The sequence below is a fragment of the Macadamia integrifolia genome, chromosome 8, assembly GCF_013358625.1.
Source record: "Macadamia integrifolia cultivar HAES 741 chromosome 8, SCU_Mint_v3, whole genome shotgun sequence".
Lineage (NCBI taxonomy): Eukaryota > Viridiplantae > Streptophyta > Magnoliopsida > Proteales > Proteaceae > Macadamia > Macadamia integrifolia.
In genome coordinates this window covers 4,515,529-4,532,932 of record NC_056564.1, presented here as the reverse complement: position 1 = coordinate 4,532,932, position 17,404 = coordinate 4,515,529, and the positions used below count along the sequence as shown (strand labels likewise).

General features: G+C 35.1%; 2 protein-coding genes across 2 annotated transcripts in view; one reads left to right on the top strand and one right to left on the bottom strand.

Annotated features, from left to right (window-relative positions):
- Positions 1-42: 42 nt before the first annotated feature.
- On the bottom strand, positions 43-4,953 carry LOC122085472 (ras-related protein RABE1c-like). The gene is made up of 9 exons (XM_042653915.1): positions 4,797-4,953; positions 4,591-4,705; positions 2,378-2,450; positions 2,154-2,254; positions 1,666-1,731; positions 1,287-1,384; positions 944-1,006; positions 740-832; positions 43-486 (listed from the first exon to the last, which is right to left on the bottom strand). The coding sequence occupies exons 2-9, from the start codon at positions 4,661-4,663 to the stop codon at positions 403-405; spliced, it is 651 nt and encodes a 216-aa protein (XP_042509849.1). The 5' UTR covers positions 4,664-4,705; positions 4,797-4,953; the 3' UTR covers positions 43-402.
- Positions 4,954-14,937: 9,984 nt separating this feature from the next.
- Positions 14,938-17,404, top strand: part of LOC122085571 (soluble inorganic pyrophosphatase 4) — a 6,615-nt gene continuing 4,148 nt past the window's right edge. The window contains exon 1 of the mRNA XM_042654049.1: positions 14,938-15,166. The gene's annotated coding sequence lies outside the window, so the exon portion shown is untranslated. The remainder of the gene's footprint in view (positions 15,167-17,404) is intronic.

Genomic DNA, 17,404 nt, shown 5'->3' with positions numbered 1-17,404 from the left:
CACTAACAAATAAAGGCAAGAAAAACATGCAGTGAAGTTGCGTAGGAGAAAAAAAAGACAGCTGCTCCTATATACTTTTCTACATTATGGAAATGAACAATATTAGAGTTCTCTGGGTGAAAAAAAAACAATATCAGGGTTTTCTCATCCCTCCCCACCTCATCCACCCCACCCCCCACAAAAAATTAAAAAAAAAAAATGATCGTGTCTGTCATATAGTAAATTCCACAAATGAGTGAGGAACTTCCGTTCACACGCTAAAAATAGTAGTTGAAAAGAATGGTAAGAAGAAAAATACAGCACCCACCATACTTTCATCAAGATCAGTCTTTGTCAACTGGTGTCGCCTTCAGGTTTTGCCCTCTCTATCTCTCTCTCTCCTAAATCCAAATTTTGATTCAATTAAGAACCACAACACGCTGATCTCTGGGGAGCTTGAGCACCACCAGCTGCTTGGTCTGGTTGGTTAATCTTAAGTGCCTGAGGCTGCAGTCAGCAAAACAAATAAATATCAGATCATTCAAAAATTTCTGCTGGAAAGCAATGGAGGCATTGAAAAAGGAAAAATAGAAAGTGTAGACCACTTTCAACTTAGTCTTTGAATGAAAACACCTTATATGTGCAGTAAGATGCCACACAAATCTTGGGCAGGATCACCAAATATATTAATCCCAAATGGAAAAAGAGTGGGAGCAACAATACATATTATCTTTCACAATAATGAGGAAAGCTTTCATACCTCCGGCTTGGTGTCTGTTTCTGCAAGCCTTTGCTTTATATCTCTTGCTATTGAAAAGAAAACCTGCTCCACATTTAAATTTGTCTTTGCACTCTGCAATATATCAATATCTTTCAGGATATATAAAGGAAAGAAAAATAAGAAGAAAATAATACATAGAAGTTCTGATCAGAGAGTCGGCCATCAGTAATATGTTCTACTTACAGTCTCAAAGAACTTGATACCATACTCATCAGCAAGTGCTTGGCCCTTTGAGGTAGGCACAGCCTAGAAAACAAAATGAAGTTTAATTTTGCTTAGTTGTCAGAAAATGATAAGAGCAAGGCCATCCAACAAGAACTAGAGGACGAGGGGGAAAAAAAGGGCCAAAAGAAACGAAGAGCAAGAGCCCATGGGTATGATAACCTGATTGTCTTCAATTCATAGGGTTCCTCAATCATGCAACTCAAAACAAACTACTTGCTCAACCAATGAGGCTCAAGATCAAAACTACCCATTGTAGTAAAAATGACTCTTTAACTATAATGGAGAAGCAAAGCAGACATACCCTTTTGCTTTCATCCATGTCAGCCTTGTTCCCCACCAGTATCTTGTTGACATTGTCAGAAGCATGCTGTTCAATGTTGCGGATCCAGTTCTTAATGTCTGTGCACATGAAAATGAACCGGCTTAAAAAGAATCGATTGAAACCCGGTTTTTTTCCTTTATATTTTTTATAAGCAGATACACAAGGGTATACACAGCACTCGAGCCATCTGCAGCTTGGCAAACAAATTTAAGTGGCACTAAAAAACTGAAACAAAGGAAACCCAAAGAGAGTAGTCTCTGTGAACCATATAGCAGCTAGCAGACTCTCTCTCAAGTGGTTAGAGTATAAGAATCCTATACTTCAATTTATAACAATCAAATGATGAGTAAGCAGTTACTGTTAAATGATGACTCATCGGTAACGTCATACACCAGCAGAATACCCATCGCTCCACGGTAGTAAGCTGCAGTAGAAGAAAACTACTTTATGCCAGAGTTTTAACTACATAAAATAAATTTGGAGCCTCAGAATATAACGTGAACTAAATTATTAAAAGGACTACCTCAGAGGACATTAAAATTTAGTATCTTACATGCGTCATCAAAATAGCAGGCATAGAAGAGAAGGAACTAACTAGCCATAAAGGAAATCTAACCCGCATAATAACAGAATGCTCCTATCCAGATGACCTATATGCATTCAAAGTTCATCAAATTCTTGTAATGGACCAGATTAATATGTTGTATGAGGCAGTGAGCATTGGATCGGTGTTTTGCTTCCATAATCATCGATGCAACCACATAGAAGGACAACATCCACCATAGTTTCCAGATCTGACAATATTCTGAAATAATAAGGGCAAACTATACAAGACAAAGCATCAACCTGTTGTGATAGTTCGGAACCGCTCTTGACCAGCCGTGTCCCAGATCTGCAGTTTGATTCGTTTGCCATCGAGCTCAATTGTTCTTATCTTAAAATCAATGCTGCCCCAAAAAATCATTTGGTTGACCGATAATCAGTAAGTCAACGAAGAAGAGAGAGAGAGAGAGACAGAGAGAGAGAGAATTATTCAACACATCAGGATGATAACATATAAAATAACACACCCAATGGTAGTAATAAAGCTTGTAGTGAATGAGCCATCTGAGAATCGCAAAAGAAGGCAACTCTTTCCCACACCTGCAAAGGAATTTGACAAGGAAAGACTAATCTCAGAGTATTCAATTAAAAGCTAACATGCTTTCCATTTTACAAGGATCAAAACTGTCAAAATGAATTTCAGACATTACCAAGGACATCCAGAGATTTATAGTGTGAAAATTTTGGTTTTATAAAAACAGGATCAGAAGGACTGCTTTGGGATTCCCATAGCAATCAGCCAATCAGCCAATCAGGAACCAGTGAAAACATTCTCTTGAAATTGTAAAAACAAAATTCCAGTGAACTTTCCAAACCTTTGTTCAAACATTAATGTTTTAATGAATGGAGGACACTAACAGGTCAGCATACAGCATTAGCACAGATTACTCAACCCGAAGATGAATGGAGGGTGTTCAGTGCATCCTCGTCAACAGGGCTTAATAAGCTATCTATTGGGATGGTTCCCCATGACTCACTCAAGTGAAAAGAGAGAATGTATATCAAATTGTCCAATGCACCTCTCAACACACACTTTTACTTCACAAATCACATAGAAAAGATGGTGGATTAATTCAACCATCTACTGTCAAATACAGTATCACCTGCACTAAAGGCCCTACTTCTGCAGCTCCCAATCATGCCCAAAACACAAATACACATACACATGTAGCAATTAATATACCATGACTTATGCACTAAATTTTAGCCGGAAATAATGGAGGGTTCCAGCAGGTCAGCATCCAAAATTAAAACCTTTAAGCATTATCACAGATTACGCAAAATTAACAAGCCCATCAACCTTAGGCTCCACCCAAATGCCAAGCCAATAGATTTTCTATAACTAAAACAAAAGGGATAGGAGAAGCACAATGCCGTGCACAATTGCAATAGCTTCCTAATTTAAGTGTTAAATCTTCAATTTTCCTACCAACAAATCAAAAGAAATGCCTTATAGAATCATATACATCACAATTGACCTCTGAAATAATAACACGTATTGAGAATAATCCAAAATCTCATGAACCAACTCCAGAAATTCAAGGGTAAAAAATAACATATACACGTACTTTCACATTCACATGCACACACTAACCCATCCCAATCTTGATAAATGAATAGAAACATCAGCAATTCCAAAGTAAATAAATAAATTAATTGCAGATACATTCAGTTCTAAGCTGTAAGTAGGCAGAATTAATAACCATGTTTATTAACAGTTCCATAGTACTACAAACAAGTTCCATCTGTACTACACTGAAGGTTAAAAAGGATATTTTTAAAATTTTGATTATGTAAAAGACAAGGACTTCTGAAGGGAACAACTATCCCTGTACTACATTCATCCAATATAGGCAATTCAAACATTCCTTAACCAAACACAAGGACATCCCGATATAGGTAATAACAGGATAATGCGAACAACAATGTAACGAAGGTTGATAACCACCAATAAAAATAACCTGTGACATCAGTGTCCTAACAGGACATATCCAGCATTATACCTTAGAAGCAATAAAACCTTTAAACCTGTAGACTGTAGCTAAGAAAATCTCAATCTTGTTGTGAGCCTGGACAGGACTAAACAAACATTTATTATTATTCACTACTATTGTTATTATTTTTTCTATTTATTATGATTATTTATTAATATTTATGTTATTACTACTGCTATTATTATTATTATGGGTAGTTATCATTATCCTTATTATGAAGCTTTAACCACGGTTCATTGTATTGTTGTTTGAGTGAATCCCTAAATGGGTATATCCATGTAGAGAAAATGAGAGCGCAGAAACCATGTTAAATTTTCTGATTGGACCATCCAACCAATGTCAATCGTAAAATGAACTATTCGAACAAAAATCTAATAGCATGTTTTAGATCAAGGATCATCTTCTAATAAATTAAGAGAAGCCACCTGAATCCACAAAGCAAACTATAAGATCCGTAAGCATCATACCATACACATCCTCTTCATTTTCACGCAAGCAAATCGAACTAAACACAAATCTCTCAGATCCTCCCGATCAACAGGAACAAAAATGCCAGAGCGTCCAGCCTTTCCACGAATCACGACCCAAAAGCAGAAAATTTAAAAATCCCGAATCTAAAAACAAGATCCATTCAAAAGAACCAAGAAGAAAATCCAAAAGGGAAATTAAGAAAGTGAATCCCTTACCACTGTCGCCGATAAGGAGGAGCTTTATGAGGTAATCGTAATCGGCTCGAGCCCTAGCAGGTGGAGCAGCCATGGACGAATACGAAGCAAATAAACCCTAAGACAATTTTGGCCTCTGCGTGCATTCAAAGAAACAAAATTAAACCCAAAAAATAACAAACAAACGAAAAATGAGCCAATCAACTAAAAGGGAAAGATGGAAATACCGCAACACGATTGAAATAGCGAGAGAGGAAGAAGAGGGAAATGCAGAAAGGGAGAGAGAGAGAGAGAACGTTAGCAGTGGTCGGCCGTGGAAGATCTTGAAGGGAGAGGAGTCGAGGACACAGGAGGGTTTTCCTCTTTTTTTTTTCTTTTTTGTTTTTTTTTTGGGAAAGAATTCGATTCTTTTCCGCCCAATCCAGCATTACCGGTGTTAGGTGGCAAAGATCAATGGTGGGTGGGACCGACATAAGACAAAATTGTATTCGGATCTAATGGAAATTAGTGCTGGTTGAGTATAAGAAAAGCTACGTCTGAATCTTGGAAGTACAGTCAAAGAAGACTTTTTTACGTAATGGCCGATGGTTGTGGTCCTTGTGGAAATGCTTGTCGTTATGAGTCACAGGGGAAAGATTTCATGTGACCCTTGATTATAACAACGGTCCGATTGTCCACTATAAGGATCTTTGGGTGACCTGCACCGTTCACTAAACAAGATCTTCAGGTCCGCCCCAAGTTACGGCCTCACGCAGTTACTCCGACGGGCCTCACATGGGTGAGTTGACAGTTTCTTTCCAATTTCAAATTTTCAAATACGCGTCCTCACCAGAGGAGGATTCTTTTGGCTGAGACACGAGAGGAGGATGACATTCATATATTATGGGAAAAGATTCCCTGAGCTGTGGGGAGGCTGATACTACCATAGTTACTAAAATACGCGTATTATACGCATATACTATGTGTATCCAAACTTTAATTCAAAATTTCATAATTTAACGTATAACAATCCAAAAAACCCGTTTAATACGCAGAGTTTAAGGATAATTGTATTATACATGAATAATACTCGTATAATACATTACATACTCGATAAAACTTTTGGGTTCAAAAAAAAAAAAATGCAATCTATCCAAATGGGCCCAATCCCGGTTCCCCCTTGTCTTTTATTAGGAGTCCTAATCGATTGAAACTATAACCCTTCTTCTTCCCTCATCTAAGTAAACGAAAAAAATGAGGAACCCTTGCCCTAGTGACCCCTTCTCCTCCATCTCCGTTCTCGGTGGCCAACGACTGAGGGTAATAGGTAAGGCATCGATATCTCATGCTCTCATTCTTTTCTCTATTTCTTTTCCCATCAATTGTTGAAAACTCATTCAACCCTTCATCTTCTCCATTTTTCTTTCCATTGGTAGTTGAAAATCCAATGGATGGCGATTGCATCTGCAAATAATTTTTAACTGTAAGCAAAAAAGATTCAAAAGAGATGACTCACATGGACAAAGATGGCCAAGGGCGAGATTCTCCAAAAGGGGTTGAAATGAAAACCTTTATAGGAAATTTAGCATACTATTGTCATTTGAATTTGACCAACAATTATTTACAAACATAGTTGCAGCTGGACAATGTGAAGAATTAAGAAGAGGGAAATGACATGGGTGTTCTCCTCCCTTTGTTTTTGCAATACTGTATTTGAGAAATCAAAGGAGTTGAAGGGAGGAGGTTCTTGAACCTTAAAATTGATCCGTGACCTGTCTTAGATTGTACCCCCGTGGAAATTTCAAGAAAATCCAAGCTCATCTCTGAGATGAAAGATTGCAAACATTTATTCTCCTTCTTCTTGAACATTGTTTTCGTACCAAGAAGAAGAAGAAGAAAAGAACATGTAAATGTTACAAGACTAGATGAGGTTTGATTCTCCTATTAGTTTTTTCTATCATACTATTTTTATGGGTTAAATTTAATTAATATTAAATGTGAAAATTCAAAAGAATGATAAATGATTTCAAATTGAAAATTCAAATTGGATATTAGTATAGATTAAAATTTAGTTTCAAACAATTATTTTTAGTCCTGAATTTTTGCTTATGGATTTTTACAAAGCAACCATATTAAACACTTACCGCATCAGTGCCATACGTGTTTTATTGCACCGGATTTTTTGAAACATATTATTATCGTATGGTCCATTTAATTGTTATGCGAATTCGTTCCCGTATTATTGTCATGCCCGAACTTACTAACTATGGATACAACCATATTTGTGATGTGTTTGTGTCTTCACAGGGGGCAACGGGAGCTTACGAGAAAGTCTCAATAAAATGTTATTTTAGATTTTATGGGGGTTAGGGTGATCATTTCACATCCCATGTGTTTGGTGTATGAATCACATTCTCACATTTTCACATAGAAATCATTTTATATCTTCATTTGTTTAATTTTCAAAAGGATTATGATACTATTTTAAATTATATATATTTATATATATATATATATATATTTTTAATATGAATTTCCCTAAATGGATATGAATACCAATTAAATACTGATTTTCATCAATACAATTACATCTCTAGTGGAAATTCAAAAGTAAATTTGTGAGTTTGGAGAGTGGCACAACGTTCAACTATTTGTGTTGAGCTGTGGTGGAGAATTGGAGAAGACAAAAAATAAAATAAAATAAAATAAAAAATGAATAGGTGAAAGTTACATATAATTTAAAGTTACATACATTACTTCTTTTTTTTTTCCAGTTACTTATAATGTAATATATTTTGATATGATAATGATGTTTTAGTATTCTTACTGCTTTCCTGTGTAAAAGTCGTCCCATCACATCTTATTGATGCACTGTGCTTTTCTATGCCACTTCGCCGGTGAATTGTTCAAAAGAATAAAGAGGAAATAAAATTGGTTAAAGATATTTTTGTGATAATAGTTTGGTGATTTAAACAAAAATTACTATCAAGTAATTAGATTTGGAATGTTGCTCACAGTTATTTACACAATCACATCAAAAAATAAATACAAAAATTTAAATTTAGTTTCGGCTAATTTCACCTTCATTCTACATTCCTTACAAAAGCCGATGTGGGTCTTTCTCCCCTAAACTAAATATATAATTAAGAAACTCATGTCTACTTATTACCTCGCACTATTCGTAATATAATCATTACCTTTTCTTTCAACAATTTTTGTATTTCAAACAAACTTAAAGAAAAAATTACAAACTTAATATTTCAAATAATTTTTTGAAAATATCATATGAGAGAGGTTTTGTGCATGGTTTCATTAGCGTACAGTCGTGGAATGAGAGTGAATGGATAAATCCTGATCATTTCCAATTCACCAGTTGTATGAATGGCCATGCAAAAAACACCTTGGCCACACTATATTCACACATAGGGAAGTCAATTTGATTGAAGATTTAACTAAGCATAGAAAAGTCATGGATAACATTTTCTCACAGTTTTACCTCCACAAATACAAAAAAAAAAAAAAGATTTTCTCTAACCACTAAGACGTCTAATGGGGTATCCAACGAATAGAAGGACCCCGAATGTGCGTTCATATGTAGAGGTACGTGGGCAGATCCTTCCAACTAGGGGTGTCAATCGGTCAGGCCGGTCCGATTTCAGTCGGGCTTAATCAGGCTTGAAGATTTTCAAAGGCTGCATCGTGTCCGCCCATTTAACTAATCGAGCTTAGTTATTGAGGGCATGGTACGCTTTATATTCGATCGATCGGCCTCGGGCTATAATCGGGCTACATTAATCGGGCTTTAGTCGGGCCTTAACATGTCTACGGACATGTATAATGTTAAACGAGCTTTAATCGATTTTTAAATGGGCACTCTTTAAAATGTGCTCTTATATTCTAGCCCACTCATGTAAGAAAAAAAAAAACGACAATAAATCAATAAATGATACCAAATATAGCCATTATTTAAAATGTGAACATGTCTTTACTTTTTTGTTTTTACTCTTTAATTTGGGGGGTAAAATAAGTATTCTACAATCATTAAAGGGTCAGGTCAGGCCGGTGCACAGTAGGCCGGTCTCTATCGTGTGTTATTCGATCGGTCTCGGTCAGGCATTATTCGGTTGGTCTTGATCGGGCACCCGACGGTCAAAGTAGCAAAACCGAGACCGACCATTTGTAAACGGGCTAGGTTCAAGCCTGACACGTTTAATAAACGGTCCTGAGTCAGTTTATAAACAGTCGACCCTGATCGATTCAGTCGGGTCGGGCCACGAATTGACACCCCTACTTCCAAACTGTAAGATACCTCGCTCGACACCCAACCGATTGAAAAACTTTTCCAACAAAAAGTTGGAATCAATTTTAAAAAATTAGTCTGGTACAACTGATCATTATATAATCACAAAAAGCCAAAAGCAATCTCCTGGGGTCTTACTCAACTAACGCACATAAGCAAATAAGCAATGAACAAACAGCAAGAAAAGAATCTATAGTTGGAATTATGAGCTTATGAACAAAGCCATTATACAATGCCACATTTGGCAACACTTCCACTTCGCGTGCGATTCCATGCTAAGATTACTTCTGTGAGAAAATGGGGGAAAAAAAATAATAAATGTTTGATAATCAATGGAAAAAATAGAGATTTCAAATCAAGGAGAGAGAGAGAGAGAGAGCGGTCTGATGTTGATTTAATCATTGTAGATATTTATAATCATTAAATAAATTTCCCAAAAAAATGACAACTTGCCAAACGTGCACATTTTTAATAAATATTTATTTCAATTTTAATCAATAAAACAGCAAAACATGAAAGCTACCTAATTTGATATTCTAAGGAGGATAAAACCCAATAATATGATAATTACAAGCTCCAAGCTCAAATGTGAGATATAGCACCACACCCTGAGGAGGATATTTTTATCTTGATTGTGGATGTCATGAGAGGTATATGAACGTTTGGCACTTTGGGTCTTTGATTACCACTATTTATAGATAGGGTTCCCATATAACATTTCATTCAATCGAAAAATCCACCCCTAGGCCTCATTGATGAAGCTCAAATGTACCGAGTTTTTTTTTTTTTTTTTTTTTTTTAGCATAAACCCAACCCAACTATGCAATTGGAGAATAGATACATAAAAAGACACATGTTATCACCTAAATGTACGTAAAGCATACACATTCGGATAGATGATCGATCCAGGTCTCTTTGGAGTTTTTGTAAGGGGAGTCAAGTATCTATATCTTATTTCCTTTAGGTTTTGAAATTCCCTTAAGCAATGTTGCCGGAGTCTTTTCCATGGGCATGTAGATTTGATTAATATATATGATCCGAGTTATCAGAATCACCACCATCGACCCACAAGTCTCCAACTTCCCACACCAAATTCAACCACTAAAATTAAGGCAATTTGCAACATTTCCATGGTATAATTTTTTTACCAATTTTCTTTTCTTGGACCAAGTAATGCCATTGACTGAACCATGGAAGTTGTTTAATCATCCTATTCTGATCCCTATTATCTTCTTAATTTATTTGTTGTGGTACTATGAACCCTATCAATGAAGATCTTTTTATACTTTGGCATGAAAGAATAAAATATATATTTTACTATATGAGAAAGATTTAATTCCCTCGTAGTCGATTGGTGTGAGCACGTCCTAAATGTTGTTACATGACATTGAGGCTTGATGTCTTGTATTATATATGTAGTTTGGGTTGTTAATTATTTTCAGAGAGCCATTAAAATACCGTAAGGCTTGGAGCCGTGAAAAAAAATTTAAGATTTACATGAGGGTGATTTGAGAAATTGTTGCTCTTTTTTTTTCTTATAAATTGGTAGAGATGAAGGTTCTTAGGATTATTGTAAATTCTTTGTGCACAAAGAGTCGTGGGAAAGATAATTTGTAACTCTTTTCACTATTGCTAGTGAGCTGCTCTCATCACTTCATAAATGTAGGTATATTGTCGAACCATGTATATTCTTGTCCAATAGTCAAGGTTTAAGAACTCAATATCAGGAACGGGATTGATCGATGCAGATATAGATCTGGGTCAACCTAGATTGGATAGAAATACTATTGGTTTCTATTTAAAAAACTATTTTTTTTTATCATTTTACCCTTAATCCATACTGATAGACCAATACGATATTAGCCAAGAATCAGGATTGATCAAAACTTATACCAATTCAATCCGACCGATCTGATCCCACATATTAAACCAAGCTTCTTGTTATATGATTATTTCTCCTTCTATTTCATTATGTTTTCTACATCATTTATAGGTTTTCATTTCTACATTGAAAATGTTAATCTCAAATTCTTACATCCAAAGAAAGATGAAAACCACGGTACAAGTAAATGCAATCGTCCAGAAATGGCATGAACCTAGAAACCCTTCTTGAATTGGCTGATTTTAGATCAGCAGGAATTGAGATTGGACTTGGCCTCGGCCAATTCAATCGATCTGATCTCAATTTTTAAACCTCATGAAAGCACCACAATAAATTTACGATCAATGAGTTGGAAAGCCCACCCAAAAATATTTATGTATAGATTCGGCACATATGAATAACAAGGGTACTGGTTGGTCATAAATTTGACATAAGGATGTGACCCCTTCACCAAAGGTTTGTGGTTTTAAGATGGATACACAAGAATTGATGAGTTGGAATGCCTACCAAAAATTAGTAGTATGAGTTTGGCACATTTGAATAATTTGATTGGTTGGTCATATGTTTGAACATCAAGATGTGAGCTTTTCACCAATGTCGTGTAAGAAGAGGTCAAGAGCCCCACCATAGATATTTATTTTAGTATCCTTTAAAAATTAATAAAGAGGACTTGAAGCCCTTTATTTTATTTTATTGGATAATTTACTGTCACTCTCTTACATTTGGCCTATATTTACTAAAACTTTCATATATTTTACTTTTTTATTGATATTTCCCTGCTTTTTTATTTTTACATATTTTTCTACCCTACTTTTTTTAAATGTCCAGATTACCTTTCCTTTTCACTTGTAACCTATTACACTTTTTTTTTCTTTAATTGATTGGTTCAAACATGGTTTGAACTAAACCACTAATAAGTTTTGTCTCATCTAATCATCAGGATATTGTGAATTCAAAAAAGAATAATTTTGTATCCTATCTATATTTATATTGGTATCATATATTCCAGTCGGGTGTCATGTGTTTTTTTATTTTTTTTAATTTTTTAATTGGCTGAGACTGATACTAATCTAATATCGATAAAAAAAAAATAGATTGCTAAATTTGTGATGATGGATGAGATAAAAAAATAATAATAATAAATAAACAACATCTTTGATGATTGGATGTGACGGAAAAAAAAATAATAATAATAAATAAATAATATCTTTAATGACACATCAGCTATGTTAATATCCTTGATGATTGGATGAGACAAAACTTGTAAGTAGCTTGGTTTAAACCATATTTTAAACCAATCAATATGAAAAAGTGTAATAGGTTACAAGTAAAAAAAAAGGGTAATCTAGGTATTTAAAAAGAGCAAGAAAGAAAGAGATGTAAAAATAAAAAAAAACATAAGAGTATCAATAAAAAAAAATAATAAGTAGGGGAATTTTAGTAAATATAGGCGTATAGGGGAGTGATAATAAATTCTCCTATTTTATTTTAATTTTTTTCTCCCATTGGTTATATCTGGCATGTGCTCAATTTAAGTAGATAAGTTTTCAACGTCCACGTCCACGTCCACGTCACGTATCAATAGTTTTATTTTTATTTTTCTAGTGCCAAACATATAAGAGATGTTAGGTTCATGAGTCTATATTTAGTATAAGAGTGACATAAGTTGGGCATTCTAAGTAGCATGGCCAGCCTTTTTGTTGGTATGATTTGAGTTTATTAAGTAACTAAACAATGCTTTGCATGTCTAGCAAAGTCAACTTTTTTTTTCCTCTTTTGGAGAGTTAGACAGTTCATGATAAAAAAAAAAGAGAAGAGTTCAGAGTTGGAAGGGCCAAATAATTGAGACCAAACGGAATTTTTTTTCCCAGTTTTGTGAAAGACGGGACATCCACACGGCAAAAATAGTTGTTGTCGGCGCCAAAAACCTTTCCATAGAAAAAATATATATATATATATATATATATATATGAATGATGGATATTACATCACCATATAAATTGGCATTCAATAGGAATAAAATATCTCAATCTATATGAAAAGTTTAAGAAAAGAAGTGCACGACGTTAGGACTGTAGATCATCTACAGTTGTACTGATGTAGTAAACATTAGGTGGTTGAAAGCCCCTTGGCGTATATGTTCAAACATTTTCATTTATCCGATATTCACTGCACCTCATCATTCACTACAAAATATATGGACTCCCATGTTAGACATCAGATATTAACATCTATTCTCTTATATAATGAGTATGTAAGGCTCACGTTGACACATTCCATCTTATATAACCATATGGACTCCAAATGCACAATACTATTATTTGCATAATCATTGGTGTGACTTGTAGCTTCCTCCACCACATTGATATTGTGGGAAACCGTCCCCCTAAAAATTCATTATATTTATCAATCGATCTATATTGATATCGATGTTCGATATTGATACCTGTTGGATCCTGTATTAGTGGAACAATTCCAACTGAAATATATCCGTCACACTTATTAATTCAAACCGATACAACCGATCCATATAAGACTAATATCATTCCCGACATCAATTTTTTTAAAACAATAATTAAAGATTCCGTACATGATTAGAATATTCCATGAATAAAAGAATCCAAAATAGTGTTTTTTAATTGCCCTTGGAATTGGATTTGTTAAAAGGAAAAATGGTTGTTGTACATATTAAATATGTTAAATATGTTAATCCTGTTAACAGAGTTGTAAACAGTTACGACTCTGTTTAATATTATTAATATTTAAATAAATAAATAATAATAATCTCAATATAAGCGGACTCCTCCTTTGATTCCGCTTAAAAATCTCGATCCTCTCTCTCTCTCTCCTTGCTTATTCTTCAAGGCCCTCTCTAGTCTAGTTGAAGTTTTGTTTATCAATCTCACTGAAGATTTGCATCCATGGTAAATTCTCATAGGTTAATAATATCTAACCAAGAAGTAATAATAAAATCATAGATATTCAAAAGCTTTGTTTACTTTATAAATTCAAATTTGTCATCTGCCATACATGCAAGCTTTATTGTCTAAATCCCTTCATTAATGATTAATATGTAAACATGGTATTTGGATATGTGTAGCCAAGTCTCTCATATGCTCAGTGCCTAGTGCCTGAAAATAATTATGATGATTTTTTTCTTATATCATCCTATTATGAGAGAGAGAGAGATGATGATGATGGTTGCTATAGAAAGAAGAAACAGAAGGTGGAATCCGCTTATATTGGATTTTTATTTTTTATTTATATAAAAAAAATATTAGACAAGTTAAATAATCATGTCTATCATTTCTCCACCCTAAAATAAGACATCAGTTATAATATAAAAAATTAATAGATAATTTAAATGAATTTAATATTAAATAAATGATTAATATTAAAAAATATAAAAATAATATTATAATATGCACGTCCTGCTGCCACTCAGCAAGCCAAAGAAAAAACCTTGGACAAGATTTTGTCCAGACATCCAACAGCGTTATCGTCGAAGACTCTTAGGTTTTTCCGTTTCCATTACAAGTCAAAAGTCCATCAACATCGTGTGGTGAGCGTTATTTTTCGTTCCCACGATCCTTTACGTGCTAAAGAAAAAGATTAAATCCTTCAAAACGCACCCCAATGGCCCAATAGAGTCAAAAAGAAGGAAAGATCGTTCCACAGGACAGCCTAGAGAGAGAGAGAGAGAGAGAGAGAGAGAATATAACCAACATACCCTTTATCTGCGGAATAAAGGAATAATGCCTCTAAGGCAGACTTTGCTTACACGTTAACAGTTTCAAGAGAAAATTTCGTAATGAAACCACTCACACCGTAACATCTAAGCTCTTCACTTTCTTCACCGTCCATGCCATCTAAATTGATTTTATTAACCGTCAGATTGGTGTCTTCGTGAGTGCTTGTATACAATCCAACATAACTCTTGTTGACAGTTTAGTCATGCTTACCTGGTCCACGACATGGCATGGATTTCTGAAATGTAAAAAGCCCGAACTGGAGATAAGGAGAATGGGAGAATACTTACCGTTGGATCCACGAGCATACATGACCGACGAAATGGGTACGACCGTTAGGAACTACTGTGGGCTCCATTAAATTCTTTTACGGCCCAATAGAATGTTTCCACGTGTATGACAGGTGAGCTGTAGTCACGTTAATATTGAGTTTCAGAATCTACGGAATCCACCTTGCATTCTGTAAGAAGTAGGAAACGGCTTTAAACAGCAATCGAGGAAAGAAGCGGGAAGACGCGCACAGCTTTCTCTACTTAAGTGCGTCTCTTAGGATTTCGATCTCAGCTGTTTCTTCTTCTTCTTCTATTGTTTCTCTCACTATCTTCTCTGAGTTTCGTGATCAGAAATACTTCCCTCCCAGATTCATTGGAGACTTTCGTCTCTGTTCTGAAGTGTTGACTGAAACAGGTATGTTCGGATTAGGTAATGTTGATGGTATTCATTTCTAGGGTTTAGGTGTTTCTTTTCAGCTCTGATTAGTCTCTTTTTTGCTTTTTTTACTTGACTATGTGAATCCATTTGAGGTGGTTGTTTCATCCATGGATCTGGTTGCTCTGTTTTTTGTGAATAATGTATGTTTTATCTCTCGAATTGTGTGTGTTGATGTATTATTTTTTTAATGATTTCTCTGTTATTTGTTTTTCCACATCTTCCTTGAGGCCGTAAACCCGCTGCAGTTTCAAGCCATGTTTGTTAAGCTTTTTCTCGTGGTGGTGGTACTTACTAAAGCGGATAGGCAGTTCTTGCACTTGGCATGCGTTATCCATTATACTTCGATAGATCTAGGATCTAGACCTAATTGCAGCTTATCTGGTGTCTAGGGCAGATTATCTTTTCCCCCCAAGGTATATACAAGTATCGAGTAAACTGCATAGGTTGAGTCTTACTCTTATGTTAATATCATGGAACTAGACCAGAAGTAGGCCAGCTTTCTTTCATAAAAGAGAAAAGAAACTGAAGTTTAACAGCGTTTTCTCTTTTTTGGTTGGCTTGGTTTGGAGTCTCTGATCTTCCACTTCGTCCATGGTGATGTTATTTCATTTTGAATTTATACCCATCAATCATCGTTTTTGTTTTGTTAGTCTGTGCCTAGTTTCATATCAAGTATTGCTGAACATTTGATATTCAAGGGTTCAGTATTCACAACTGATTTGTGTCAGTTGCTATTTGTCTAGTAGATCTAAAGATGCAACACACAAGAGCCCACATTTTTTTCCGCCAGATTTCTGTTTCAGTCACCGAAGTCACATATTGCAGCTCAAAAAGAGATGCAGAGGATCCGGCAGCTAAACTCCCTAGCAAGACTTATTTAGATGGCATACTGAAACAAGGATATCGAAAATGTTTCAATGACCAAAGAAGCTGGGCCAAGGCATTTTAACAAGATTGCCTAATCATGGAATCATCAGAACTCCATGGCTGAGTTCATAGACTTCCTTCCCTAAGGTCTCTTGGAACACCATGGTAGATCAACTTTGCTAGTAGTAGTGAATGATTTCAGGAGAGCACCAGTTTCTAGTGTATAATGCATGAATGCAAAATCATGTTGTCCTAAAAGTTGATACTAGCTGTCTTACAATGATATCCATGATTTTATACACGTCTCAACCACAGAGATCTGAATTTGTGCCAATTATCTTAATTCAACTCCTCAGAGCTTATCATACTACCTTGGGCTTGGTATAGGAGTTGTATTCTGCAACTCTGCTCCATGAGGGCCATATCTTCTGTTAACCTATGAGAACTCAATGTACAGCTTCAACAAAAGTCCATATTTTTTTGGCCTCCATCATCCTTTTAACACCTCTAACTTGCACAATATACCTTTGCATGTTGTTTTATCATCTGAATTGACTTTCCCTCTTCTTTTCTCCTACCAAAATTACCTGTAATGTGTTCATTTCATTCTCTTCTTATTCATGCATCTCCTCCATCTTAGCTACACTCAATGTTATCTTGTTTTTTATTGCCAACATCCAACTCAGCATTGTTGGTCTTATAGCCGTCTTATAATCTTGATTTATTTAGTCATTCGATTCTAATTCAAGTCACCCAACAATATAGAGAAGTTCCCTTCCATTAACTCATTTTTCATTCTCTGGAAACATCACATTCCATCCTCTCTTTTTTACTGATGATTCCTGCAAATTTAGAAGTGGTTACTTTTGTGTATTTTTGTTCCATCAGTCTTGGCCACTCCATTTTCATCTATATTTGAAATTTCATGGTGGTGAACATACAGAGCTCTTTTCAGCTGCCACTTATGCTTTTTAAGTTTGAGATTACCAGGACAGTTAGAGTGAGTGATGTACCACCACTTTGAATGAGGGATGTCACTCTCTTTTGTGATATCACTGGTACCACCACTTTGAATGAGTCATGTCACTCTCTTTTCTCTTCCAGGACAGTTAGAATGGTGGTAACCACTGCATATAATCTTCGTTACAGTAATGATATCTCTTTAGTGGCAGACAGTTGACGTAAAGAACTTGTATTAACGTCTTTAGAAGCATCTGATCTATGTTTCTTTCTTGTCCTTTGTGATTTCCAAATCAATGGAGCTTTTATTTATAATTTCTACTCCTGATATTTATATCATTTGCTTATTTTGGGAATCTAATGAAATCTCTTCCCTTTTTTTTTTTT

Bases quoted from the DNA above. Each gene is read 5' to 3' on its own strand.
- LOC122085472 (XM_042653915.1), bottom strand. From the start codon at position 4,663: ATGGCTGCTCCACCTGCTAGGGCTCGAGCCGATTACGATTACCTCATA. The intron at 1,007-1,286 runs GTATGTCTGCTT...TTTGTTTTCTAG, and splicing joins ACATGGATGAAAGCAAAAGG to GCTGTGCCTACCTCAAAGGG. The intron at 487-739 runs GTATGAAAGCTT...TGCTGACTGCAG, and splicing joins AAACAGACACCAAGCCGGAG to CCTCAGGCACTTAAGATTAA.